The sequence below is a fragment of the Lotus japonicus genome, chromosome 6 (genome assembly GCF_012489685.1).
Source record: "Lotus japonicus ecotype B-129 chromosome 6, LjGifu_v1.2".
Lineage (NCBI taxonomy): Eukaryota > Viridiplantae > Streptophyta > Magnoliopsida > Fabales > Fabaceae > Lotus > Lotus japonicus.
In genome coordinates this window covers 542,106-568,657 of record NC_080046.1, presented here as the reverse complement: position 1 = coordinate 568,657, position 26,552 = coordinate 542,106, and the positions used below count along the sequence as shown (strand labels likewise).

Sequence of the window (26,552 nt, the reverse complement as noted above, 5' to 3'; positions counted from 1 at the left end):
ACCACCACTGCCCCACCCCACCGCCCAAGCCACAACCCCCTCTGAACTCCACCCCATAATTTTTCAAAAACCAAAAATGAATCTTCACAAGTTTGAAACTAAATTGCGCACAAAGCACCACCACAAATCTCCTCTCTGCATCTCTAAAATTTAACGAGAACTATGCAGACTTAAGAATTGATCTCCACCATGATGAGATCACAGCAAGCAAGAAAGAAAAAACTGAAATTCAAAACCTCTAACACCACTATCTTCCAAAAGCTTATACAATCTCAAAGGGCAAATGCTAAAATTGTTTTCCTCATGAAGTTAACTGAACAACGATATTAACATATCCGTCCATCAATTCCATGATCAAAAAAAGGGGAAATGAGGTTCAAACTTTTAGTGCGGAAATCAAAACCCAGATGAAAACTGTCTGAAAAATGCAAGATCTAAGGGGAAAGCAAGAGTGGCAAAGATTCAAACTTTCTTAAGCTTCAGAGAAAGAAGAAGATTTGGTAGTGCAAGGATGGCACTAGATAGTGAAGTTGTCTGCAAGTAGGGGATAAATCAAGTTCTGGATGAAATTGTTATGAATCAACCAGAACGAGAAAAAATATGGTTTCTGGGTCTTCACAGATCGAACGTGAACTCTTCATCTTGAGCCAGAACGGCGGCCACCGCCACTTCTCACTCTGCACCTCTCCCTCCACCGAACCCACATCAGCAAACCACAACCCAGAACCACAACCCACCCAAACCCATAACCCACCCACACCTAACCTCACCCCATCCCCACCGCAACCCACTACCGCAAACCCAGCCATTATCTCTTCGATTTTCGCTGTCGTGTCGGCCTTAGATCTGGGAGGAAACGATGCACGCTCTCAGATCTGGAATTTTAGTGAGAAAGAAAACTCGGAAGCAGTGGTGGTGGATGCTTTGACGCCGGAAATGATGGGGTTGTGGTGCGACCGGAGTTGACGACGGAGGTGCGGTGGCGTTAGTCGCCGGCGGTGAAGATGGTGCTCTCTGATTGAAAAGGTTGAAGCTTTGAGAGAGAGAAAAGGGGAAAAGATTAGGGGTAATTAATTAACTTGAATATATTAATTATTTGTATTTTTGAAAATTCCAAAAATACAAAATTACCTCCAATAACAGGTTATCAGGTAGTGGTCTAAGTTTACACCACCAAAAAGTGGTCTATAATAAATTTTCCCGTGGTCTCTGTTTTCAAACTTAGGAAAACCTTTATTTAAATGCGAAACAATTGAGACCAACAAGAGGAGAACGACTAGCAGGATCAACGTGTTCTTCATTCCTTTCCTCTCTTAACTATGTTCTCACACAAATCTACTCTCTACTCGGTAACAATAAATACTATCACGTTTTCTCTTGCAAAAACGGGAGTCCTCTGCTTCTTCCTCTTTTGGTTCATTACATCGCACTTTCCCTGCCACCATTTAAACTCAGTAGGGCTTATTGGAGGGGTCTGAAGAGGAGCTCATTGTTTAGAAGTGTGTTAGAATAACTTAGGCTTAAAAAGTGTTTGTCCCTATTACTCTGTTTTTTATTTGGGCAGAGACTATTTGGACCATCCCTCTTTACTATCCACACCATCCCCTTAAGTGCAAAAATACATTTATACCCCCAAATATTTTAAAAAATAACTGCTCCAATTAAAAAAAAAAACCCTAATCCCAACATAAGGGAAATCGACGTCTGTTAAATTCAAAACCTTCCGCAATCAAGATAGCGGTAACTTCCGCTATCAAGATAGCGGACACAACAAACGTGAGCATTAGACAAAACATAAGGGAAATCGACGTCTGTTAAATTCAAAACCTTCCGCAATCAAGATAGCGGTAACTACCGCAGTCAAGATAGCGGTAACTTCCGCTATCAAGATAGCTGTAACTTCCGCTATCAAGATAGCTGTAACTGTTATCTTAATAGCGGAAGTTACAGCTACCTTGATAGCGGACGTTACAGCTATTTTAATTGCGGTAGTTACCGCTACTAAGATAGCGGTAGTTACCACCGCTACTAAGATAGCGGTAGTTACCGCTACTAAGATAGCGGAAGTTACCGCTACTAAAATAGCGGTAGCAATTAAACGTCCGCATTTTAAGTGGCGGAACGAACCAGAACCCACATATTCAACCCAGATTTACGGGAAAAACCCGTAAAAATCCCAAAATCTCACCTATTTTGAGCTTCTAATCTTCTCTTGATCTCACCCACTTATCTTCTACACTGATTTGGAGCTTCAAGGTGCCTGATATATTGATTTAGAAGATGAAATAGGGATGGGGGAAGGTGAGAGTGGAAGAGGAAGAAGGAAGAAGAAGGTGAGATTGTGAGAGTATTTTTTTTTACTGCTTTGTTTGTTTTCTATGTGGGGGGTATTTTTGAAATTATAAAAAAAGGGGATGGTGTGGATAGTAAAGAGGGATGGTCCAAATAGTCTCTTCCTTTTATTTGGCCCTTACAAGGATCAAATAAAAAATGAGGTATACTGCAAGAACCAAAAATAAGCATAACTTTTGTCATGAAAATTAAAGAAGGTAAAACTTGCTTAAGCTAGGCTACACAACTTTTTATTTGACCTCTGTCCTTTTGGTACAGAAGTCTTTGTATGTTTGAAACCAATTGAGTGCAACGTCAAAAAACTTTGATCGCAACTCATTAGAACTCTGTATATTTATCTTAAACTGCTAACATAACATTATTCTATAGCACTCGATCAAGCTTGTGCCCTTTTCACTCTTGGCAAATATGAAGGAAATTAACATTTCATGCAGATTTTTATACAAAAAATATTGATTGATAGCACTTTGTTTACAATGCCTGATTCGATTTCATCTTGGCCGACTAGAGGGTTAGCATCTCTAAAGTCTACACCTATGGTTTGTCTCCCATGTTCTAGGATCCTAAACTAGGCCTCTAAAAGTACAATGAGAAACCTTGCTGCTATGCTTCAAAGCCACTAATATACAAGCTACAGGGTTGAGGGGAAAGGAAGGTGCATTGCATGATTGTGTTTTGCAGCATTTCACTGTTTGATGCACATGTCCCCCATCGGCCATTGCCAAACGGCCAGACAATCTTAACAATAAAACATCACTCTCTTCACATTTTCTTTCAAGGCTGGCAATGGCTTCACACCACACTCTCCAGCTGCTCTTGTTACCTTGGAACCATGTCCAGTACCTGTGGAGCCATTCTCCTGCAGCTCTTCCGGTCCCGCATAGAAACGAGCTCGAAATGCGGCCAAGTGTGCATAATATGCTGGAGGAACTGCACACAAAGAAGTCCATTTTAGAGTTTTCAACACATGTTGAAACCTCAACCAAGATAAACAACATAAGAGAAACGAAGCCTGAAGAGGTCTACTTTAGATTGAGGTTGCTAGAAGCCTAAAAACAAGTAAAGATTGAGAGCATTAAAATTATTTTCTTTTCATGAATTCTCTCAGTTTGCTAAGTAATAATTGTAGATAGTACTACCACAAAATTTATAGGCAAGGTTAAGAAGTATGCATAAAGAGTAAAATGAAGCACCACAGAATAAATCAAATGAGCTTACCAACAGAGACAGAGCGTGTACACCTCGCATATGTATAACAGAGATTGTTTGTCAAAGACTGAATCCCATCAGCAGTGAAATTGTTTTCATCCCACAGAACATGATAATGAGCTGGACGACTTGTTCCCTGCATGATAATAGAACCAGAAATCATAATTGATTTTAGGAAAATCAGAGATTTAGATTTACATGCTCTCTAGTAGCTAAAGCTTTCCACAAAAAAAATTTAAAGGAGATCTTGAGTGTCACTGGATCTGAGCTTATCCTTAAGCCTTACAAGAGAAAATCAAATAGGTTTCGTATCTTTGGACATACTAATGAGTTTGATCTATGCCAATAGTAGAGTAGTTAGTTAGAGAGAGTTATTTAGAAAGTGACAGGCTATAAATAGGATGGATAGGAGAATATATAAGGCTCTTTGAATTTGGGTTAGACCTAACTCTACCCGAAAAGCAAGCTCAAAGGTGAGGACTGCCCTATCTAACCACTTGATCAAGGGCCATCCTGTGGAGGAGAAAGGGTCTTCAACAACAAGAGTTCTGAGTCCTTGGCACATCAAGCTTCATCCTACCAAGTTGCCCTCTAATTATCTGACCGGTATAACTAGGCTAAATGCTTTGTTCCATAAGTAATTCCTAAAGGATAGTATAGAAAGGAGAAAAAAACAATCTTCTACCTGAATGCCAGCATGACTGCAGAGGTAAAAATCAAACTCTGTTGGGTGACAGATTTTGGAATCAACAACAGTTCCTAAGAGATCAAAGAAAAAAAATCAATCTTATTAGGCGCAAGTTCATTTGTCTCAAATTCATTTGTGTACATAAGCAACTCGGGGTAAGTTGAACAAACCTGGCAATATATTCCCACTCTTATCTGTACTGCTCCTGTCCCTGTGGTTGTTTGCAAACAACCGAGTATGATGTCTCTTTTGTACAATTACGAAGGTTACTGGAGGTTGATAGTTTGGCTCTAAAGAAGCACATGCCTGCATCCATATTACTAATCAGAACAGATTTGGTATATAAAGACATGATATAACATATATGAGAGCAGGAGTAAGCAAACAATTCTGACCTTACGAATCGCATCCAATTCATATAGTAGAACTTGGTAAAACTGCCCTTCACTCACACCATCCCTGTTCATATTTCTCGTTAAAACATTGCTAACTAACAGTTTCAAAAAATATGAATGTTTGGAAAAGCCAAGCTCCTAGGTAGGAAATTATATGCATATGAATTCAGATAACAAATTGGATAAAAGATGCCCCACGTCTCTAAACAAATTTAGAACATTATTTAGCAAACTCCACAAAAAGGGAGAAGAAAACCACTCTGGGTTCTTTTCTGCCAATATGATTTGACAGCACTACACAAATGACACAAAATAGTGCTTTCACAAAAGAACACAATTACGATGTTTTCCCACAATTATGAAAATTTCATTTTTATACAAGCTTTCAGCAAGCATTGATCTTGCATCATAAATTAAACATACAGACCTGTAAAATATAATCCTTTGTGGCTTCTGTCCTGTTGCCTTTCTAAAAGAAATCAACAAATCTCTGCATGAAAGGGATACAGAATGAATCACTGAAGTAAAAGAGGAAAGTCAAAATCATATTACTGAAATCCCATCATATAACATCCAGGAACAACACTGATAATTAGAGAGATGGAGATCACATTACTATTATTACCGGATCATGCCACCACTAACTAAGCCACGAACAGGGTCATGCCAAGTTTTGTACAAATCTTGTATAAGTTCCTGTCTATGAGCTTGAGCACACACTAAACCTGCATATTTTGTTACTTCAGGCCAGTCTTGGGACGCCACTACCTACAGATTGCGCAATACATATCATCAGGAATAAAAACCCTTCAATAATTATTACAATATTAAAAAATCAAAACAATAGATTATATCATCATACAGCTGCAATCGAAGGGCTAGAGTCTTCTCCATTTTCGGGATGGGTAACATCTGCTCCAAATATTATAGTTGGTATGTCACTAACCAATGGTATTCTGCAGCTTACAGCATCAACAAGAACGGTGTTTCTACCTCCCATCTGCATCAAGAAGAGAGAAAATAATCATACATTAGTCCTGGAAGCATTTCAAAAAAGTTATAATAATTCTGAAGTTCTATCCACAAAGTTGAGATGACTACATTGGCTAACATGGCATTGTATTTTAGGTAAAAAAAAAGAAAAAATCTAACATCATTATTTCTGTAGTTTAAAGTTAAAATATAAGCCTCCGCACTAAAAGTTGATGCTATTAGTGAAATGCAACTATATAGGTTATTGCATCTCAGATCTGCATCAATTACTGAGTAGATAGCTGCACCATTATAGGCACATAGGGTTGAGACATGAGACATAAATGATAAATCCCAAGAATCCTCAAGGTATGATAAATACTTGATTAGGCCAGCAATTCTAACCAGCAGACACAGATTTATGCGCAAAACGAGCTTAACCAAGAACAGTCACAAAATTTAAAAAGGACAGAGGATTGTCTAACAACTAATAGTAATGGATAGTAGACTTTATAAATATTAGTACTCAGTGAAGTGGTATTTCATGTAATTGAGATTTGAGAGCAAAAAAACCTTGACATTGATCTTCAGAGACACATTAGCCAAGTACTGCTTAGTAATCTTAAAGACATGCTTTGTCAGACAACATTGAGAAATTAAACCAAGCTCAGTTTCACAAATACGCTTGAGGTCACCTGAAAAAAAGATATTTAGAACTGAACTTAAGCACAACTATGTTCTGTCAATTGAAGCAAATAGCTATCATTGATTGATACAATCATGTACATTAATTTCAATTAAGGTGGCTGGCTTACCATAGAGAGAGCCATTGTTGTCAGGCAATATTGCTAACAAAAGCTCCAATTCCTTTCCTTTGGTTTTGTTCATTGATACGTGGTAAACATGTTTCAAAGCTTTCTCTACCTGCTCAGGTTTGGCATTGTAGATGGGGATAACAGGCTCTGGATTAAATTCCTACAACAAAAAAGCCACATTATGAGTTGTAGTAAAGACTAAAGATTTATGATCTTCAAACACAACAAATAGAATAGGCAGGAAACTACCATCCCAGATACTTGACACATTTGACCAAGCTCATTACAAAAAGTGCGAGCAATATTATCTTGCACACTTCGTGAAAAATTTATGCATGCCCACCGGCTAACGGCCATTCCATTGATCATTTTCTGTATCATTCATCAAGAGACAAAGAGACCAGTATCAAATGAAAGCTCCAGGTGAAACCAGAACAGAAAATACCTTATCATGTTTACTTCTGAAAAAACAGCATTCACCTTAATTTTATAAAAAATAAGGGAGAATAGTTGCACTCATGACTGCTTGTGAACAGATAATTGTAATATTAATCCACAAACCTTGTTCATCATATTCCACTGACCAACTTGAGGTAAACAATTCTTTTCTTTCCCACTATCGTGATACTTAAGCTGCAGTCAGAAGTAACGCAAGTCAATAGATCGTGCCAAAAAATAGATTGAACATTAAGTGTCTTGCACCTTTTGAAGAAGCACATTACCCAAGGGGCAGGAAGAATTCGTGCTTCCACAGAAGCTAGTTTTTCACTGATTTTAATCCCAAATTCCTTTGCATAAGGATCTTGATCATAAGCATTATGCTGAATCGTCTGCTTGTAAGAAAAATTGAGCTATTAATATTAAGACCCAACTTATGGTTTAGCTTCTAGAATATCATGTATATACGTTGACTATTTGTGCTGCTGAAGATTTTATTTGTCACAAGTGACCTCCCCGATAAGCTTTGAAGTTTAGAACATTATTGGAAAACTCCAGTTATTACATTGTTAGAATCTGTGTCATAGACTCATAGTTATGCGAGTTTTATATGATCTATAACATGAATTCACTAAGTAGCTCTGGAAGAAATCATGAAAATATAACAATGTAAAAGTTCTTCATTTCATAATGGATATGCAATCAAATATAAGCATGGATGCAAATTTCATTTTTTATGAGGGTTCAATAATGAATGTGTTACATTCAGAAAAACTTATAATCATAAAGTTGTAGATTTTTTAATTAAAAATGATTCTAATAAATTAAATACAAGCACCCACTAAATACCTGCAAAATGTCATTTTCTCGATCACGGGGTCTTTGGCAAGTAACTTTCAGGAGAGCAGTAATTTGCTTCTCATTCAACCTTTTAGTATAACGTTGACCCTCCACAATTTTGCAGGCCTGAGGAACCAGAAGCATGCAACAACAATCAATATAATTATGAGCAAGAAGAATTGTTGCATCAAATAACAAGGATTTTCCCTACCTCCATAGGTAAATAGTTTGCTTTCTTTTGACTTCCCACTTGCAGGCAAGGAAGGTGGGTATATTTAATAATGAAACCATACATTTCTTGGAAGTAATCAACTACCGACTTCATGGTTGAGTTCCCGTCAACAGGAAACCTAAAGAGATATATTCCCATCATTAAGAAAGCAGGGGGAATATCATCAGAACTTCTTTGAAATTGGTGCAGAACAAAAGTTACAAGGTCAAAAAGAAAATTAACTTACACAAGTTCTCTTGTTGGTTGAGAAGTCAAACCAGAAACACGATACTTTCTTCTAAAGCTTCCTCTGTGTGTTACTTCAACTTTAACTCCTCTCAGGGCTTTCTTAACCTGTTAGACATCTTAAAGTGGCTTTCATATAGTTTTGAGACAACACAACAATTGAACTAAGTCTTTTTTTTAGTGTAACTAAGTACCTTAATGCGATCAGCATCAGACAATTGCCTTGACAGAACATCTTTTCCTAATAGCTGGCCAACAAATTCCACTACTGGGAGAGGTTCAATGAACGCAGCAGAAGCCATATCTATGAAATCCAAGAGAAATTAAATGTTGAATTATAATTCCATTATGAAATGATATCTATGGCGAGAATATACCTATATTGAGGGAAAGACCCATCTGAGTAGGCCTTATGCTCTGGTAAAATCCGCACCAAGATTCCAATCCTTGCCCAAGCCGTTGTGGTGTTCTAATATCAGGTGAAAAGAAGGACCTCCCAATGGGGCAAAACCTTTCGAAAATGCAGCTTTTGTGAGAGGAAAATAAAGAATCTTAAGCTTCCCTTTTTCACAGGAATGGATCACTCATTTACTATTTGGTAAAGCTACCTTTTAGATGATAACTCTCTTAGAACAATGTCTAGAGTTTGGAGTGCCTCCTGTGGCGCATCGGCACGCTTGCCAGCTAGAAACTGCCCCAAGTGATGCAAATTAACCCGCGCAACAAACTTGATCACGACACAGTATTCTCTTTCCCTTCTGAAAAGGGGCGTGTCAGTTGAATTGAACTTAAACACAAATAATAGCATGTATCTGAGTCCATCATGTTTATATTCTGCATGTTTAAACTTTGAAGTGTATATACAAAATAAACTTTACTTGGTGGGATTAACTCCATCGTCTACGTCTATAAGCTTAATCTTAAACTCTCTCCGGGAAAAAGGAAGTGCCCCTGCTGTGTACAGACTTTTTCTGCCATCATATGCTGGAAGCCTCATCCCAAGCTCAGACTCTTTGTAAAGCCTCACAAGTTCTGCTATAATGGACCTGTTTACTATTTTGGAAGACACTTCCGGTGTAATAGCGACCTTTAAAATACAGCAACAGATAATGGTATTAAAACAAAGAAAACAATAAGAACAAAACCTCAAGTCAAATTTATGGACTCATAAATAATACAAGGACTACAAAAACAGAACCCCATTCAATTCCTTCTGCAATTGAACAGCACATAAGAGGAAATCATAGGATGAATTTAAATACTTCAATAAAGGGCCATGACAGTCTGTGAGACACTCAGAAACCCTAACATTTTTTCTTTGCAGTAGGCTACATAATGCATGTTTCAAAACCATTCTACAATTGATTCTGAAGCTATAATTAACTCCGGAAGAAGCTTATGTGAGTAGCTGTTGGGTTTCAAAATTGATTGGTGAAAAAAGCTGGTCCAAGGGTGCTAATAATAGTAATGAAGACCAAGAAAAGGAGCTTACATCATAGTGGTTCAAGTCCTTGTCTGGTAACTCTGCAAAGAAGTGGTTAGCTTTCACAATGCATTTTGCCCCAACTTGTCCAAACCCAGGCCTAGGAGCAAAGCTCAAAGACTTGCTTGAACTAGGGTAACCCATTTCTATGTCACCAGAAATGCTGCCATTATCAACAAGCCCATTTGCTGTATTTGTCACAACAGTGCAGGGTCTCATCAAAACACCTCCTTGATCAGATTTCCTGCAAACTCTGCTCTTTCTTCTTCCCTTTGCCCTTTCCTGAGGTGAAGTTTGATTATTGGGTTCTTGTGGTGGTGGTGGTGGACCTTTGCCATTTTGGACAGCCCTAGTAACCTTCCTAGCTGAATTCATGGGGTTCAGCAAATGAGGTTTGATCACAAGGTGCTGCTCTGAGCCCTCTTTCATCTGCCTAACTGGCATGTTTGATTTTTGTCAAAGGTGATAAGGTTCAGCAAAATACCAGTTTTTCAGTCTTAGTTTTTGTTTATAACTGCAAAACAGTGTCAATTGCTTCAGCTAAGAAAAGAGGAACAAAGATGGAAAATATAGGTGAGCTAAATGAGTAGTTATTGCTGTGAAGTGGACAGGAAGGCTTAATTATGAGAGTTGCTCAATGGATTAATGCACAAAGTAAAAAATGGCATGGTTTGGAAAAGTACTAGCATTGTTTAAGAATACAAACATTACTATTCTTTTGCAAAATTGGATATCCAACAAGCTACCCTTGTTTCAACAAGTAAACCCAAAAGTAGTTATTGCAATAGAACCATAGAGGCTAGAGCTAAATAAGAGAAGACAGCAAAAAGCAAATGTTGAAGACATTTTCTTCTGCCCTTTTGTGCTTGAAGTTTCAAGAACCAGAAGACAAACCAAGCAAAATTGTGCAGGGAATAAACCAAACCCCATGTAAAAGGAAGAGAATAATTCATAATAAAATGTGATTACACAAATGGAAAACCTAATAAAAATGGAAATGCCCAGAAAACAAAACCAGCTCTATAGGCCTGACCCCTACCTACAACTGTGAACCATCCAACATCTCCAAAAAATACAGCCACAGAGAAAAAACACTTGAAGAAAAATAATAAAAAAATTGGCAATGAATCAAGGAAGGTTTGAAAGTTGAAACTTTGAAGAAGAGAATAAAACAAGCAGAAGAAAACAAAAATCAAGAACAAAACATACTAAGTGAAGGAATAAACATTGAAAAGGGTAGCAAAATCAGTGTCTAGAAGATATTTCAAAGGCTACAGAATGGACTGTATTAAATGCCTTGAAGTGTAAACAAAGTCAAAATAGAAAACCCACCAAACAAACAAGCTCACACACCCACCACCAAGTAACCTGAGAATGGGAAAGAGAAAAATAAAGAAGGGAATAATCATAACTTGAACTCACCCTCTTGGTTTTATGGGTATGGCTAGCAAAGTAGTACCCAAGTGAAAGGAGTGAAGAGTTAGAAATGGAGGGTAGAGAAATTTTCATAAAAGAAGAAGAAAGGGAAAATGAAATGAATGAGAAAGGGAGATGATGATGGTGATGAATCTTATACACGCATGCAAAAGAGCTTGCTTTTTGGTGTTTTCTTTATCACGTGTAAAAAAATAACCTTTGCCTCAGCCTCTGTCTGTCTGTCTGCGTCTCCCCTTTTCTCTCTCCTCCTCTACTGCTTCAAACTCACAACTCTTCTTACAGCAACAGCAGCAGTGTAGGGGGCATGTAATTGTACCATCCTCTAATATATAATTGAAATTTTATTTATTTATTTTTTCCATAAAAAAATGTGTTGCTAGATTTTTTTAATTAAGTTCCACAAATAAAAAGTTACAAAACTTGCTGTGTGTAACTTATAATTTTCATTAAACATCTTTATTTATAGTAAGGACATGAAAAAATATCGATTATTCTTTGGATTTTTCTGCGGATTTTGCTTATTTAGCGGCAGTTTCAAACCTTTAAAAAGTTATTATTTTCCTACGGGAACTTCTTTACAGATAGTATTTTCTTGTAGATTTTCTTATGAATTCTGCCTTCAAATATTCCTGAAGCAAACTCCGCAAGAAAATGTGAAGAAAAAACTACAGGTAAATATGTGTTTTTTTTATGTCTCTACTATAAGAGCGTTTATGAATCACTATTGTCTGTAACTTGGCTTCACCATCAACTTTCTTTAAAAAAGAAGTTAAAAAAATGTGGAAATCAAAAGAAAAATGATTGTAAGGACACCTGGATGCCGCTCAACTAGTAAAGACGAAACTTTCCCTTTAAAGGTTGTGTGTTTGCTTGTAGGTGGTGATGTGAGAACTGTATTGGTGAACGATTTATAAGTGCTTCGACTAGTGATCCGTAAGTACCCCTATAAACGACATATGATTCTAGAGACGTGTCCTTACTGTTTTTAAAAAAAGATATTTAAATTTTATGCAGAAGAAAGAAAGATTAAAACAAGAAAAGGAAGATGTAAATTATTAATGAAAGCTATAGAGGGAGAGAGAGATGTGAGTAAGTACTAAGTAGTATTGTAATGAGTCCAAAAGAGGGAGTGGGGATTATAAAAGCAACCATACAAGGAAGAAGAATAATTCGAAGTTGCAGTCATCTGCTCTCTCTCTCTCTTGCAGGCTTCTGCTGCTGCCCATAAGTGCTTTGTTTTCTTTTATCTTTATTGGAGTATATTGGAGTAGTAGTATTTCTTTCTCTCTCTCTCAATTTTTCCTCCTCCCTATGCAATTGTCCCAACCCAACAACCTTTAATTTACTTTGTTAAGTGTTCTCTGCCCATCATCCACTTTCCTTCTCTCCTTCCTTGCGCCTTGTGCTTAAGCTTGCCTATGCCTCGTAACGGTCGATTCAATTCAATGGTCACACTTTTCTTTGTTTGATTAATTTTTGGTATGATTCAGTGCATCTTGGTTCACCCCACTAACTTGTTGACTGGTGGGCCAGGGGGATTTTGCACTGTTGATGAGTTAAAATCATGAGATTCAAGACCAAATGATCTTTGATTCTTGATCATGATGAATCATGATGATAGTACTTGACTTTATTTATTGGGTGAGTGGGGTTGCATTGCACACTGCACTGTGCTAATGGTGTTAATCATGGGATTATGGTGTGTGTGAAGGGACAAAACCTGAGGAGGCCATAAATTAAAGCAGCGAGTGTTTATGATGACATCATTAGACTAGGAGTAGCTTAGTCGGGCCCCCACAAATCATATCCTGGAGTTAGGATTCATCACACAGACCACACTCAATTGTAATTTGGAAAGTTTCTTGCTCATTCAAAACTGGATCTGGATCAGGATCATTACTTGTTCACCGTACGATCAAGGATTATATTCTTTACACATAAACTAAGTAATATTATTTGTTGCTTCAAAATGTAATTCTTTATCCTTTTCTTTTTCTTTTTCACATCGGAAAGATAAATTGCATCCACCATGAATTGATCATGAAGAAGATCTAACTCAACCCAAAAGCTAGCTCAAGAGTTAAGGTTTGCATAACCATATATAAGCAATTGCTTGGCCACATCTCTAACCAATGTGAGACTCTAACACACCCCCTCACGCCCAGTGTAGAACATCTGGAACGTAGAATGAAACGGGTGGCCCAAATATGGGAGGTCTCCACAACAAATGGATCTAGGATAGGGACCCAGGCTCATGGTCAAACAACCATCGGCTCTGATACCATGAAGAAGACCTAACTCAACCCAAAAGCTAGCTCAAGAGTTAAGGTTCGCACAACCATATATAAGCAATTGCTTGGCCACATCTCTAGCCAATGTGGGACTCTAACAGATCCATTAACGTCCTCCTAGCCAACCCATATGTTCTCAGCCCCTACCACTTGAGTTATCTTACGAGGACTAATATAGTCTCCCTGTTCCTAATCAATTGTCAGAAAAAATACATATTAAAGAAGTGTTATTAATTTTAGGCTTAATTAAGTTTTTGTCCCTAATCCTTGTCATAAATATGGTTTTAGTCCCTCGCCGGCGAAAATGTGGGGATTGGTCCCCAGTTTTTGGACAAATTCCCTCCGGCCGTTTAGGATAACACCGGAGCACTGGGAGCTGATGTGGCCTTACTACGTCATTTAATGAGTCTCAGTGAAATTTTTTTCTTCTTTTTTCATTAAAAAATTAACCTAATTAAATTTTAATAAATAAATTATTTAAAATTTTAAAAAATAAAATAAAGAAATCTTAATCATAAACACCAATTTTATCCTCATCTTCATCTTCGTCATTCTCATTTTCGTCAAGAACACCAATTTAAACCTAGCAACATCCAAAGTCAAATAATTATACTGACTCAACATAACAATTATCATCAATATTTATTCATAAAATAAGAATCATCTTCTGGACAAGCACATCTTTCAATAACTATCTTTCCCTTTCACTCTTCTCCATGTTTTCCACGGTACCTAATTCCTCAATCTAAGTCAAACCGGTCGGGAACTCTCAACAGTCATCGCACGAGACAACAATGGTGGTGAAGAAGAATTGGGGGGTGTTTAGATTCTGGTACTGCGTCCTCTCCTTCTTAATTTGAGCCGAGGTTGGTTCTTCAGCCAGATTCGACAAGGATCCCCCTAAATCTCGAGGGTCACTTTAGTAACAACATTTTCCGAAAATGTGAGTAACTTTTTGCCAGAATAAAAACCTTTTTAACCATTAGTTTAAAAAAAAAGATAACTGAAGGAGTAAATGGACTGAATAATTTCATTTTATTAATAAAATCTTGATTACAAATAATTCCTTCAATTTTAAAGACATAAGGTAAACTAGTGTTTGACCACCCCCGAGCCAACACAACAAGAAGGTCTCTAGGTTAGGTTCGAACTCTATAAACAAACTCGGCTCACCCCCAAGTACAGACTCAGTTATCACACTCAATACTCGACTCATAATCCACGTGCCTCCAAGGCCTCCTCCAACGCTCGCATCATATTGTCTCGCGTCCTCTGCTTTCGTCAATTCTATAGTTGAACCATCAGTCACGTGGTCGATGTCCCAAACCACGTTGTCATCCATTTCAAGCACGTATAGAGCCACATTCCGTCATATCACACGCATGCTTGTCGTCCGGGCATTAAGCGCCCCAAACAACAAACAACAAACATCAAACAAGCAAGGGTCAACTTCTAACACTTACATGTCATAAGTATGGTATATTACCCTATCAATCACAAGTTCTTCCCTAAGCTAACATTCACAAATAGGAGAACTATATTAAGTTATAAGTTTTACAAGTATGGGGAACTAACTCATAGTTCTAAGTTATAGTTAGTCAATGCTCGTGCACATGCATGTAGACGCTTCGGATATCCATTAAGCCGATCCCTCATGGAAAGATTGGATGAACACGACTCCACGATCGGGTTTGGACCTCTCCAACGCACCATTGCCCAACATCTTGATGATCAGGGTTGGACCTCTCCAATGCACCACTGCCCAACATCTTGATGATCAGGGTTGGACCTCTCCAACACTCTGTCGTAACACGTTCGTCCTTGTTCAGGGCCTCCCCCGACGTCACCACTGACTAGCCTAGTCCAGGTCACCAGTCGGCCACCAAGCCCAGTCCATGTCACTTGGTCACAAATGCATGTCATGCAAGTCAGTCATCATCTCTAGGCCCTAAGTCCTTCACATTCACCTCATATGAACATCATTTCATAACAGAAATATAACTTGCATGCATAACAATAAATGAAGCTAACACCATATTCATATAGGCATGTTCATAACAACAGTAGCTAACATTTATAGCAATTTGCATCAATTATCATATAGCATTTCTAGGACATACGACATCGGTAATCCTAGTATCATGTTTTATCTAGCAATCACAACCACAAACAATATTCTAGGCCGAAGTGCCCTTACTAGCATATCATCTAGCATAAGGTCCTTAATTTTTCATAGGCATACAATCACAATCACAATCACAATAAAAAATTCTAGGATCTTAGCGATGAAGAAGGACCGTGAAAGTAGGGCGAGGAAGAGGGAGAAAAGGGGTAAAGTCTGAAGTGTTCTTAGTGCAAAGTCTAATTTACCGCACCATTGGAAAAAAAAAGTTACCCACTCTAGTGGGCACCATTAAAGAGAAAGTGTCTAATAATATTGTACATTTTGCAACCCCATTTTGCACCACCCATTTCAATGTTGGGGTTTCCTGTGTCATGTGTCAGTGAAAAAGTGGGCATTAAGCTATAGCCTATATATGTGTAGTGTGTACTCGTCAAAGTCCCACTCAAGCTTTAAACTTTCATGTAAATAATGAACCAAACTACTGAACTTCTAAACATTTTCCATGAAGCAAAAAGCAAATGCAGAGATTGCTTTTTATGGCAAAGCACTCGAACCTATCCATTTACTATCCACAGGGTGACAAGTGATGCTTAAGCGTTTAGTATATTGAAATATTAATGCAGATTAAAGGCATCATTTGGCTGGAAACGCTTTATAGCGTGTTTCGTATTTAATTTCTCTCTTGGTGATATGCAAATGGAAAAGGAGGTTATTGGAAGAAAATTAACTTGAATAGAGATCCTCTGGCGAATCCCCGGGGAATATTTTTTATCTGTTTATATATGACTAAATGTCTAAATGCATGAGAAAAACACTACAGAGAATAAATTCACCAATGAAAGCTTTGAATGTGTTTGATTGTTCTTCTTTGCACTATAAGAAAAACATTGATTTGTATTGCTCAATATGGCAAAATCTGATGCTATGACGGTTTTAGTGTTGGGTTAGAATCGGTGTTGTGGTCGGGGTTAAATTACTCGAAGCTAATGATTGACGCAATTGTAGCATTAGCCTCGAAACTATCACATGCATTAGCCTCGAAGCTAATAAGCTGATGTTGTACACTTGCCAATAGGACCGGCATTAATGTTTCTTTATTAACGTCGGTTGTGCTACTATTTATTGTCAGTCTAACCGAGGCTAATGCATGTAAGAGCATCTCTAATGCTAGTTCTTACTCCCTCCGTCCTTAATTATAAGCTAAAGTTGTAAAAATCACACTTATTAAGAAAGCCTTAATTGATGCATTGGTTTTCAAAAAAAATGTACAACTTTCTATGTTTACCCCTATTTATGATAACACTTTTTCATCATTGTACTACTAATGGTGGTGCTCCACTACCAATAAATGCAAGGGTGAATATGGAAAGAAATGTTAACTTTTGCAAGGTTAGCTTATATTTAGTGACACAAAAAAAGTCTCAATGTTAGCTTATAATTAGGGACGGAGGGAGTATTTCTTAGTTCTTAACACTATTCATGTGGGCCCGTATTGCCACATGTGTTTAAGCAACTCTCAAGTAATTTTGCTCCCACCATGAGTTCTTAGTTCTTAGTTCTTACTACTATTCATTTGGTCCCACCAACTACATTATTTATACTTTTTTTTCCATAAAGTAATAGAACAAAACTCATAAAGTAATAAAGTAATTTGGATGAGAGAGAAATAATTAATATTTTAAGCTAAGAACTCAAAAAGCAAAACATCTTATATAAGAACTGAGTTCTTATTTTTAAGAACTAAGGAGTCCATGTCAGCACCTCCAATGGTAAAGTTCTTAGTTCTTAATTCTTAACTCCAAAATAAGAACTAAGAACCTTGCATTGGAGATGCTCTAATAGTTTTAGTACTATTAGTGTCGGACATAATGTACTGATGTCAAATTTTTGTTTGACAATGCAAATTAGATGATTGATTAGAGTCATTTGTTTGTTGCTTGAGGGCATCTGAGCTTGTGGGTATCGTGCTGACATAATAGTACTCCACGTCGGGTTGCTATGTAATTTGGAAATAATCACGGTCTGATCCATGTCAAATAACAATTCTATGTGGAAGTATTTTTATGTCAACTATGATGCGCACTGTCTCAAAACCTACAAGGAACTCATCATCTAAATTTGTATTGTCAATTTAATACAACATTACACATATCAAAGCATATATAAGAATCTAAAGATACAAATGGTGAAGTATAAGGTGCAATAGTGGATGAGTCTTACACCCATGCCACACATGCTAAGGCCAATGAAATCACACCACCTGTCAAGGTAGGAATTGGAAACCGGTTTACTTTGTTAAATAAAATTTTTTAATTTTTCTTAATTTTAATTTTGTTATGACATTAAAGCCCCTTATTGTGTGGCTCATCTCTCTCCCCTCCCTCCTCAACCTGTGACCTCTTCACCAGTAAATGCGCCACCACGGCCAACTCCGACCAACCACGTCGGCGGCCGCCGCAGATTTTCGGTGCGGTGGGTTGATGGGTTTCTCTATTTCTTTCTAATTTGCAAGAAATTTTGAATATTTTTGTGGGTTCAGTCGCCTTGAGTATGCGTTTGCAAACACCAGAGATTCTCACGCATTCCTTTCCCCCACCTCCATCTCCCTCAGACCCTCACCCCTTCCTATTTATCCCCAAAACTGTAGCCTTTCACCACCGAGATTCTCGCCGGAAAACGCACCACCAGAGAAACACGCACGCGAACCTAGATCTGGTGGTGGTGTTATTATTGACCTCATTTTTGAAAAATCTTTCTGATTTTGTGCCCAGATCTGGTGGTGATTGTTGTTAAGTTCAAACGTGTTACAACGTGTTTCAATCTTATTTTGATCCTAACAATTTTTATAAATACTTTTCTCTACTAAAATCTAATTCCAGATGTTAATGACATTTTTCAGGAAATATATATTATAAGGTCACATGCTTCAACGAATATGTCTAAGCCTTATAAGGAAAAAGAAGTTTACGCAAGATATGACCGCATCGTCCAGTAAACGAGGAAGACACTTATGCTGTATCGTTTCATGCCACATCATACCTCAGAATTTCAGAAGAAGCCTTTGAGCGGGAAAGTCAAAATTGTATCTCAACTATTTGCCCCATGCTTTAGTCAGAAGGAAACTAACCGGTCACGTGCAAACTGATTTACCTTTTAAGAGAGAAGTCTCGATGACCAATGAAAAGGAAAAAGGACAACACGTCAACATCACTTTTCCAAAATGTCTCTCTTCTGCAAAGTAGCCCAAAGCTATCACCACCTACTAGCTGACAAAGTACACCTTTTTGGCTAAAGGATAGCTTTGAACAGCAGCATGCATTTAATGAAGCTATCAACCAGAGATTTGAATCAACGGTTAGATGACACTCACAACGGCTACAAACAACGGCCAGATTTTGTGTCTCAACGGCTACACAACTAGCAAGATCATATATAAATGACATATCTGAAGATTGAAGAGGAGAAGAGACGAGAAAAATTTATTGCAAGAAAAGAAAGAACTCAGAGCAATTACTCCAAACATTCTTCAAAGCATTAAAAGCTCACAGCAGATTTCCTAAGAGTCAAATCCGATCTCATACCTCTGCTAAATCAAGAGAGAATACCAAACCTTAAAAGAGTCAAACCTCTTCTCTTACTTCTCTCTTAGATTCTGAACTCTTGTGTGTTCCAACGTCCTTTCAGAACCCAAAACACTTGAGAGTTCCAGTGCCATAAATTGTCTACACCAACTCTTTTGAGAAGAGATTTCTTGTAGAGCCAAACAATCTTGTTGATTGTAGGAGGAGTCCTGTACAATACTTGGAGAAGTCCGTGATAATACTAGGAGGAGTCCTGTACAATACTTGGAGAAGTCCGTGATAATACTTGGAGAAGTCCTGTCTAATACTTGTATTGGAGAAGTCCTTGATACTTGCTAGTGAAAATTTTGGTGGTGGCCAAGTACTGGACGTAGCCCAATCGTTTAGGGTGAACCAGTATAAATTCCTGTGTGCTGATCGTTCTGCTTTATTTACTTACTTCCGCTGCACTAAACGGTTTTTGAAAAGTCACCAGAACAGTTTTCTTAAGAACGTATCTTCTTTTCATAAACCATAGTTTTAACAAGTAATTTTTAAGAACACAATTCAAACCCCCCTTTCTTGTGTTACTTATTTACATATCAATTGGCATCACAGCTTAGGCTCTAGAACTAACATCTTAACAGGTGTAGAGTAAAGATCCATGGCAGAAGATCAAGCTATCGCTACGGGCTCATCCACCAACAAGCCTCCTTTCTTTGATGGAACCGAATATCCCTACTGGAAGACGCACATGCAACTTTTCATAGAATCCTCAAGCTACAAGTTGTGGGGTATCATTGAAAATGGCAACATCGTCTATAAAGATGACGCTGGTGAACCCATCAAGAAAGATCAGCTGACGGAAGCTCAACGCAAAGACTATCAACTCAATTCAAAGGCAAAACTATTTCTCTTATGTGCCTTAAGCAAAGCTCAGCTGGACAAAGTTGATGGACTCGCAACTGCCAAAGAAGTATGGGAAGCTCTAGGGCTTGCCTATGAAGGTACAGCAAATGTACGTCAAGCCAAAGTAAGTTTACTAGTGGCTGAATATGAAACCTTCAAAATGAAGGAAAATGAAACCATTGATGAAATGTTCGCAAGATTTCAAACCATTATCAATGGTCTTCGAAATCTCGATCGCACATACGCACACATTGATCAAATCACGAAAATACTGAGGTGCCTTCCTAAAAGATGGAGACCCAAAGTTACTGCTATCCAAGAAGAAAGAGATCTTAGCACACTAAAACTTGAAGATCTCCTGGGATCTCTGAAGGTTCATGAGATTGAACTTTCTCAAGATGAAAGCCTAAAGAAGCAGAAAAGCATCGCCTTCAAAGCTAACATCTCCAAGAACAGTCAGACGAAAGAAATGTCTGATGAAGAAGATTCCTCAGAAGAACTGTCCGATGATGAGCAAGCACTGTTCAACAGAAAGTTCAAAAAGATGTGGATCAAACAACAAAGAGGAAAAGGCCTGAAGAAGGACAACAAAAGAGAATCAAGTCAGAAAAAGAAATCCTTTCCACACAAAGGTGAAAGCACCTCAACTGCAGACAAAAGCAACATTACATGTTTCGAATGCAAAAAGCCAGGTCACATCAAACCAGACTGTCCTAGACTAGCAAAAAGGCCTGTCAGGAAACCATTCTACAAGAAGAAGAAAGCTCTAGTAACTGGCTGGGATGATTCTGAAAACAACTCTGAAGATGACGAGGAAGAAGAAGATGAAGAATCTCTATTCGCTCTCATGGCTTCAGTAGATGGATCAGATGATGATGAAGATGATGAGGTAAGATCTGAAAACCTTGAAGAAGAGTTTAATGAACTGCTTGAACATTCTTACACTTTATCTGAAAAATACAAGAACCTGAAGAAACAGTTTTCCAAGTTGCAAAAAGAACATGAGAAAGTTTTAAAAGAAAAAGATTCCATTATTCATGAAAATGAGTTTTTAAAGAAACAAGACTCCACAATGGAAGTATCTGCTTTAAAGAAAAGAATCAAAGTTTTGATTGATGATTTATCTACTTTCACAATAGGGCATGACAACTTAGTTAAACTATGTGGAAACAGTAGAGACTTATATGATAAAAGTGGTCTGGGTTTTGACAGCAGTGAACCGTCTAATGAAACTATGTCTGATATATCGTTTACTTCTTCTATTGATAGTGAATCTAAATTTGTTGTGAACTGTTCAATAGAAAGGGAAGGAAAGAAAATCTTCTATGAGAAGAAGATTCCTCCCAAGCGTGCAACTAACCCTATAGGACCCAAGAAAATCTGGGTACCTAAGAAATCAATAATTCCTGTTGCAGATTTACTTAACAGAACGAATGAAACGCCAACAATGGTACCTGGACAGTGGATGCTCGCGTCATATGACGGGAGAAAAGTCTATGTTCCCCAAGATTCAAGTTAGATCTGATGGTGGATTTGTAACCTTTGGTGGAAATCAAAAAGGATTCATTGTTGGAGAAGGTACTGTTGGTAAGGAACCTCTTCCAGTAATTAATAATGTCTTATTAGTTGAAGGGTTAAAACATAATCTACTTAGCATAAGTCAATTATGTGATAGTGGGTTCACTGTTTCCTTTAATAAAGTGAAGTGTAGTGTTACTGATTCCGATGACAAAATCATCTTTGAAGCTCAGAGACAAGGGAATCTATATAAGACGAACTTGGAAAACCTAGCAAATCAAAATGTAACTTGTCTAGTATCATCAGAGGATAATACATGGCTTTGGCATAGGAAGCTAGGGCATGCATCCTTAAGGACCATTACTAAAATCATAAGTAATGACTTAGTACGTGGTTTGCCAAAACTATCTATTAAATCTGATGCTACATGTTCTGCATGTACTCAAAGCAAACAGCATCGTACCTCCTGTCGTGCTAAAAACTTTGTCAGTACTAGCAAACCTCTGGACCTCTTACATATGGATTTGTTTGGTCCCACTAGGGTAGCTAGTGTTTCTGGAAAAAGATTTTGTTTTGTCATTATCGATGACTACACAAGATCCTGTTGGGTCTACTTCCTAAGAAGCAAGGATGAAACATTCCAAGCATTCAAGATCTTCAGCAAGAGAGTTCAAAATGAAAAGGGCTACTGCATCACAGCCATTCGCAGTGACAGAGGAGGAGAGTTTGTGAATGAAGATTTTGAAAATTTCTGTGCACAAGAAGGTATCAGCCATCAGTTCTTAGCTCCAAGGACACCACAGCAAAACGGTGTAGCTGAACGGAAAAACAGATCACTTCAAGAAATGGCAAGGACAATGCTCAGTGAAACTTCCCTACCAAAGTATTTCTGGGCTGAAGCTATTGAAACTGCATGCTACATTCAGAATAGAATATCTATGCGACCCATGTTGAAAAAGACTCCATATGAACTATGGAAAGATAGAAAGCCTACTGTATCGTACTTTCATCCATTTGGATGCAAGTGTTACATTCTCAACACCAAGGACAACATCGGAAAATTTGACAATAAGTCTGATCAAGGAATTCTCCTTGGATATTCTTCTCACTCCAAAGCCTATAGAGTTTACAACTCAAGAACAAAAGTTGTTGAAGAATCTATCAATGTCAAGTTCGATGATAGTTCAATCAAGGCCGTTGATCGTTTAGAAAGAGATTTTCTCAATCTAGACCTATCAGATCATGATGAAGCAGATGACGACACAACAAGAGCTCAACCATCAGAATCAGTTCATGAAGATCAATCTCCGTCACCTCCTGGTACTATTCCTGAACAGTCCGACCAAGTCATGACTTCAAGCGGAATCTCACTTCCAAAGGAGTGGAAGTACAGAAGTGATCATCCACCAGAGCAAACCATTGGAAGTGTATCAGAAAGAGTAAAGACCAGATCAGCATTCAGAGAAGAATCAAACAGCGCATTCATCTCGGAGATTGAACCAAAGAACGTTGAAGAGGCTCTACAAGATGAAGGATGGATTCTGGCTATGCAAGAAGAACTAAATCAATTTGAAAGAAGTCAAGTATGGACCCTAGTTCCAAGACCAACTGGAAAATCTATCATTGGTACTAAATGGGTCTTCAGAAACAAGATGGATGAAAATGGGAAAGTCACTAGAAACAAAGCGAGACTAGTAGCACAAGGTTACAACCAACAAGAAGGAATTGACTACACTGAAACGTTCGCACCAGTTGCAAGAATTGAAGCAATAAGGATACTCCTAGCTTTTGCATGTCAACACTCCATCAAGCTATATCAAATGGATGTCAAAAGCGTCTTTCTGAACGGAGTAATTGAAGAAGAAGTCTATGTGAAGCAACCTCCAGGCTTTGAAGAACCATCCACTTCAGACTACGTGTACAGGTTGAAGAAAGCTCTGTACGGTTTAAAACAAGCCCCAAGGGCTTGGTATGATCGTCTAAGCAACTTTCTCATGAAGAATGGTTTTTCAAGAGGAAAGATTGACAACACCCTCTTCAGGAAGCAATTGAAGGACGACTACATCCTTGTACAATTGTATGTTGATGATATCATCTTCGGTGCAACCAGCGATAAACTGTGTAAAGAATTTTCTACTCTCATGCAAAGTGAATTTGAAATGAGTATGATGGGAGAACTGAAATTCTTTCTGGGACTTCAAATCAAGCAAGAGAAAGACAAGATCTTCATACATCAGTCCAAGTACATAAAGGATATGCTCAAGAAATACAACATGCACAAGTCAAATGAGATGAGTACTCCTATGTATCCCAACACTGTTCTGGACAAAAGTGATGAAAGCTCACCAGTTGACCCAACATCGTACAGAGGGATGATTGGTTCACTTCTTTATTTAACGTCCAGCAGACCAGACATAATGTTTAGTGTTTGTCTATGTGCAAGGTTTCAGGTAAACCCACAACAATCTCATCTTAGTGTTGTTAAGCGAATCTTTAGATATTTAATTGGTACTGCTAATCTTGGTCTATTATATGAGAAAGGTGAAGATTTCAGGTTGAAAGGATTTTGTGATGCGGATTATGCTGGTGATCGAGTTGAACGGAAAAGCACTAGTGGAGGATGTCACTTTCTGGGAAACTGTTTAGTATCCTGGACAAGTAAACGTCAAAGCACTATTTCCTTATCCACTACTGAAGCTGAATATGTGGCAGCAAGTTCTTGTTGTACACAACTCCTATGGATAAAGCATCAACTTGAGGATTACAACATTCATGAAAACAAGATACCTCTTTTATGTGATAACACAAGTGCCATCAATATTGCCAAGAATCCAGTTCAGCATTCAAGAACAAAGCACATTGAGATCAAACATCATTTCATTAGAGATCTTGTGGCAAAGGGAAACATTGATATATCTCATATACACACAGAAGATCAACTTGCTGACATACTCACGAAACCTCTTTTAGAAGGCAGATTTTCAGATCTAAGAACAAGGATAAATATGCACTCTGCTCAATAAAAGGTATGGAAACAAAGGTTTCTATTTTGCAGGTTTCGCTCTTCGAAGAACATCCGCACTGTTCTGTCTCCTCACTATTCAACCAGTAGATCAAATCGTTCAACAACTCTTCGTTCAATGAAGTTGCTCTCAGGAAATCTATATCGTTTGGTTAACAGCTGGCAAAGACATTGTTTAGTTCAACGCATCATTACTCTTGCACGTGCTACAACAGTGAACTTTGAAAGGTCTCATCACATTAAATGCGAAGCAGTTATCTCCCTTACTTTTAACTCGCGTGGTCTCAACTGCCCAATTGTTTATTAGTTTCCCTCTCATAAAAAGAAAACCGCCATCTGCACACCACCCAAAACTGCCATTCCTTATTCCAAATCAAATATATCGAAAAGATTTCCTTCTCTCTCTTTCACCTCACTTCATTTGACATTTACTCTCTCTCTCTTCCAAGTAAAGAAACCCTAAGCCTTCTCTGCAACTTCCTCTCATTCCCAAATGGCCGGAGTTCTTGCTACCTCTTCCAAAGCCCCTTCCAAATCTAAGGCCCCATCCAAGAAAGGTGGTAAAACACCGTACTCTGCTGAAGAAATGGAGATCATCCAGAGGAGATCAGAGAGGATCAACCGCCAACGCTCTGTTCAACTCAAGGAGGTTGGAGCCGTGAAAACTGAGAAACTGGGTGACAACTCTCTTGTGTCCCCAAGGTACTTTGATATGAAGGTGTTTGCCTTCGTGAAGATGGCTGGGCTTGCAGACTTACTTCATCAGGACTGGGAGACGGTGTACACCATGGCTCAGCGCGAGGTGTATGTGCCTTTGGTAAAGGAATTCTATGACTGTGCCGTTGTGATAAATCACAGACAAGTCATTAAGTCCAAAGTAAATGACAAGATCATCTCAGTGACTCTCAACGACATGGCTGAAGCACTGAATGTGAAGTTGGAAGTTGGTGAAAAATATTCCCCAAATTGGTTTGCGAAAGTTAATGACTGGAAGTGCATTTGGAAGAACCAAGAGGAACCACTGACTGTGGAAGTGGGCAATCTCATTGATGAGGTAAAGTTCAACAATGCTGTGATCAGCAAGATTGTCTTACCAAAGGATGGTGCAAGAAATTATGTAAATGCTCATGCAAGGTACGCACTGTACAAGATCTTGAAAAGAGTGAAAATTAACCCTGCACACTTGATGTGGAACTACTTGATCAACTATCTGGAGAAAAGCCAAGGATACCTTCCTTTTGGCTCGCTGCTGACCGTTATTTTCGAGAAGAAAGGTATTATCAAAGAGTTTCTGGAATCAGAGGATCGCTTGAATGAAGATGTGGTTTTTCCTTCACCGATCAGACTGGGAGATGTGAGCAAGATGAACATTCCCTTTGATGCCTCTGATGTTCCTGAAGAATACTTGCCCAGAACAAGGAAAAACATCAGAGGAAAAGAAAAGGTATCTGATGAACAAACTGTCCAGACAAGGAAGAAAAATCTGACAGAACTGTCCGATGTGTCAAAGAAGGAACCGTTCAAGAGAATCGTTCCTGCAGCTCTCCGCATCGCACCGTTTCCTGAGGACGAGGAAGAACAGTCCGTTCGAATCAAGATTGTGAAGAGTGGTGAACCATTGCATTCTCAATCTAACCCCATCGCTTCAAGAACCAGATCAGGAAAAGGCTCTCCGCCTGTCAAGAATGCTGAACCCAAAAAGCTAAAGAGATTGAGGAAGCAATTTGAAGAATCTCAAGTCACTGTTGAACCACAACCTGCATGTCAGCAAAGGAAGATTTTCTCTGCTGAACCTGAGGAGCCCTTCTTTGATGAGGACATTGTTCTTCACACAAGGTTAGCAAACTCTCTCTTACCTTATCAAGAAATTCCTTCTGAAATGTCCAACAAAGAATTTCTGGATTCACTGTTTGTTGACAATACTCAAACACCACACTCCTCTCCAACACATTCACAACACCACACTGAACCATTGCCAAAACTCCCACCAAACACAAACCTCAATGAACCCTTGACTGAAACAACAAATGAACCACTCACA

At 38.3% G+C, this 26,552-nt stretch overlaps 1 protein-coding gene across 4 annotated transcripts; it reads right to left on the bottom strand.

The window, feature by feature from the left end:
- Positions 1–2,742: 2,742 nt before the first annotated feature.
- On the bottom strand, positions 2,743–11,373 carry LOC130723040 (protein argonaute 10-like). 4 transcript variants are annotated; one of them, XM_057573963.1, is made up of 22 exons: positions 11,283–11,373; positions 9,659–10,163; positions 9,045–9,253; positions 8,775–8,924; positions 8,544–8,677; positions 8,361–8,470; positions 8,168–8,274; positions 7,921–8,059; positions 7,719–7,835; positions 7,154–7,261; positions 6,993–7,064; positions 6,681–6,803; positions 6,432–6,591; positions 6,190–6,311; positions 5,507–5,644; positions 5,270–5,412; positions 5,072–5,134; positions 4,645–4,708; positions 4,420–4,555; positions 4,247–4,320; positions 3,571–3,697; positions 2,743–3,282 (listed from the first exon to the last, which is right to left on the bottom strand). In XM_057573963.1, the coding sequence occupies exons 2-22, from the start codon at positions 10,091–10,093 to the stop codon at positions 3,092–3,094; spliced, it is 2,922 nt and encodes a 973-aa protein (XP_057429946.1). In that variant the 5' UTR covers positions 10,094–10,163; positions 11,283–11,373; the 3' UTR covers positions 2,743–3,091. The 4 variants fall into 4 exon arrangements, with proteins under 4 accessions (XP_057429946.1, XP_057429947.1, XP_057429945.1 ...); XM_057573964.1 differs by lacking the exon at positions 11,283–11,373 and adding an exon at positions 11,072–11,230 and having other exon boundaries at positions 8,775–8,921; XM_057573962.1 differs by lacking the exon at positions 11,283–11,373 and adding an exon at positions 11,072–11,229.
- Between the last annotated feature and the right edge of the window lie 15,179 nt (positions 11,374–26,552).

Bases quoted from the DNA above. Each gene is read 5' to 3' on its own strand.
- LOC130723040 (XM_057573963.1), bottom strand. From the start codon at position 10,093: ATGCCAGTTAGGCAGATGAAAGAGGGCTCAGAGCAGCACCTTGTGATC. The intron at 4,321-4,419 runs GTTTGTTCAACT...TTGATCTCTTAG, and splicing joins GAGTGGGAATATATTGCCAG to GAACTGTTGTTGATTCCAAA. The intron at 3,283-3,570 runs GTAAGCTCATTT...CTTTGTGTGCAG, and splicing joins TACACGCTCTGTCTCTGTTG to TTCCTCCAGCATATTATGCA.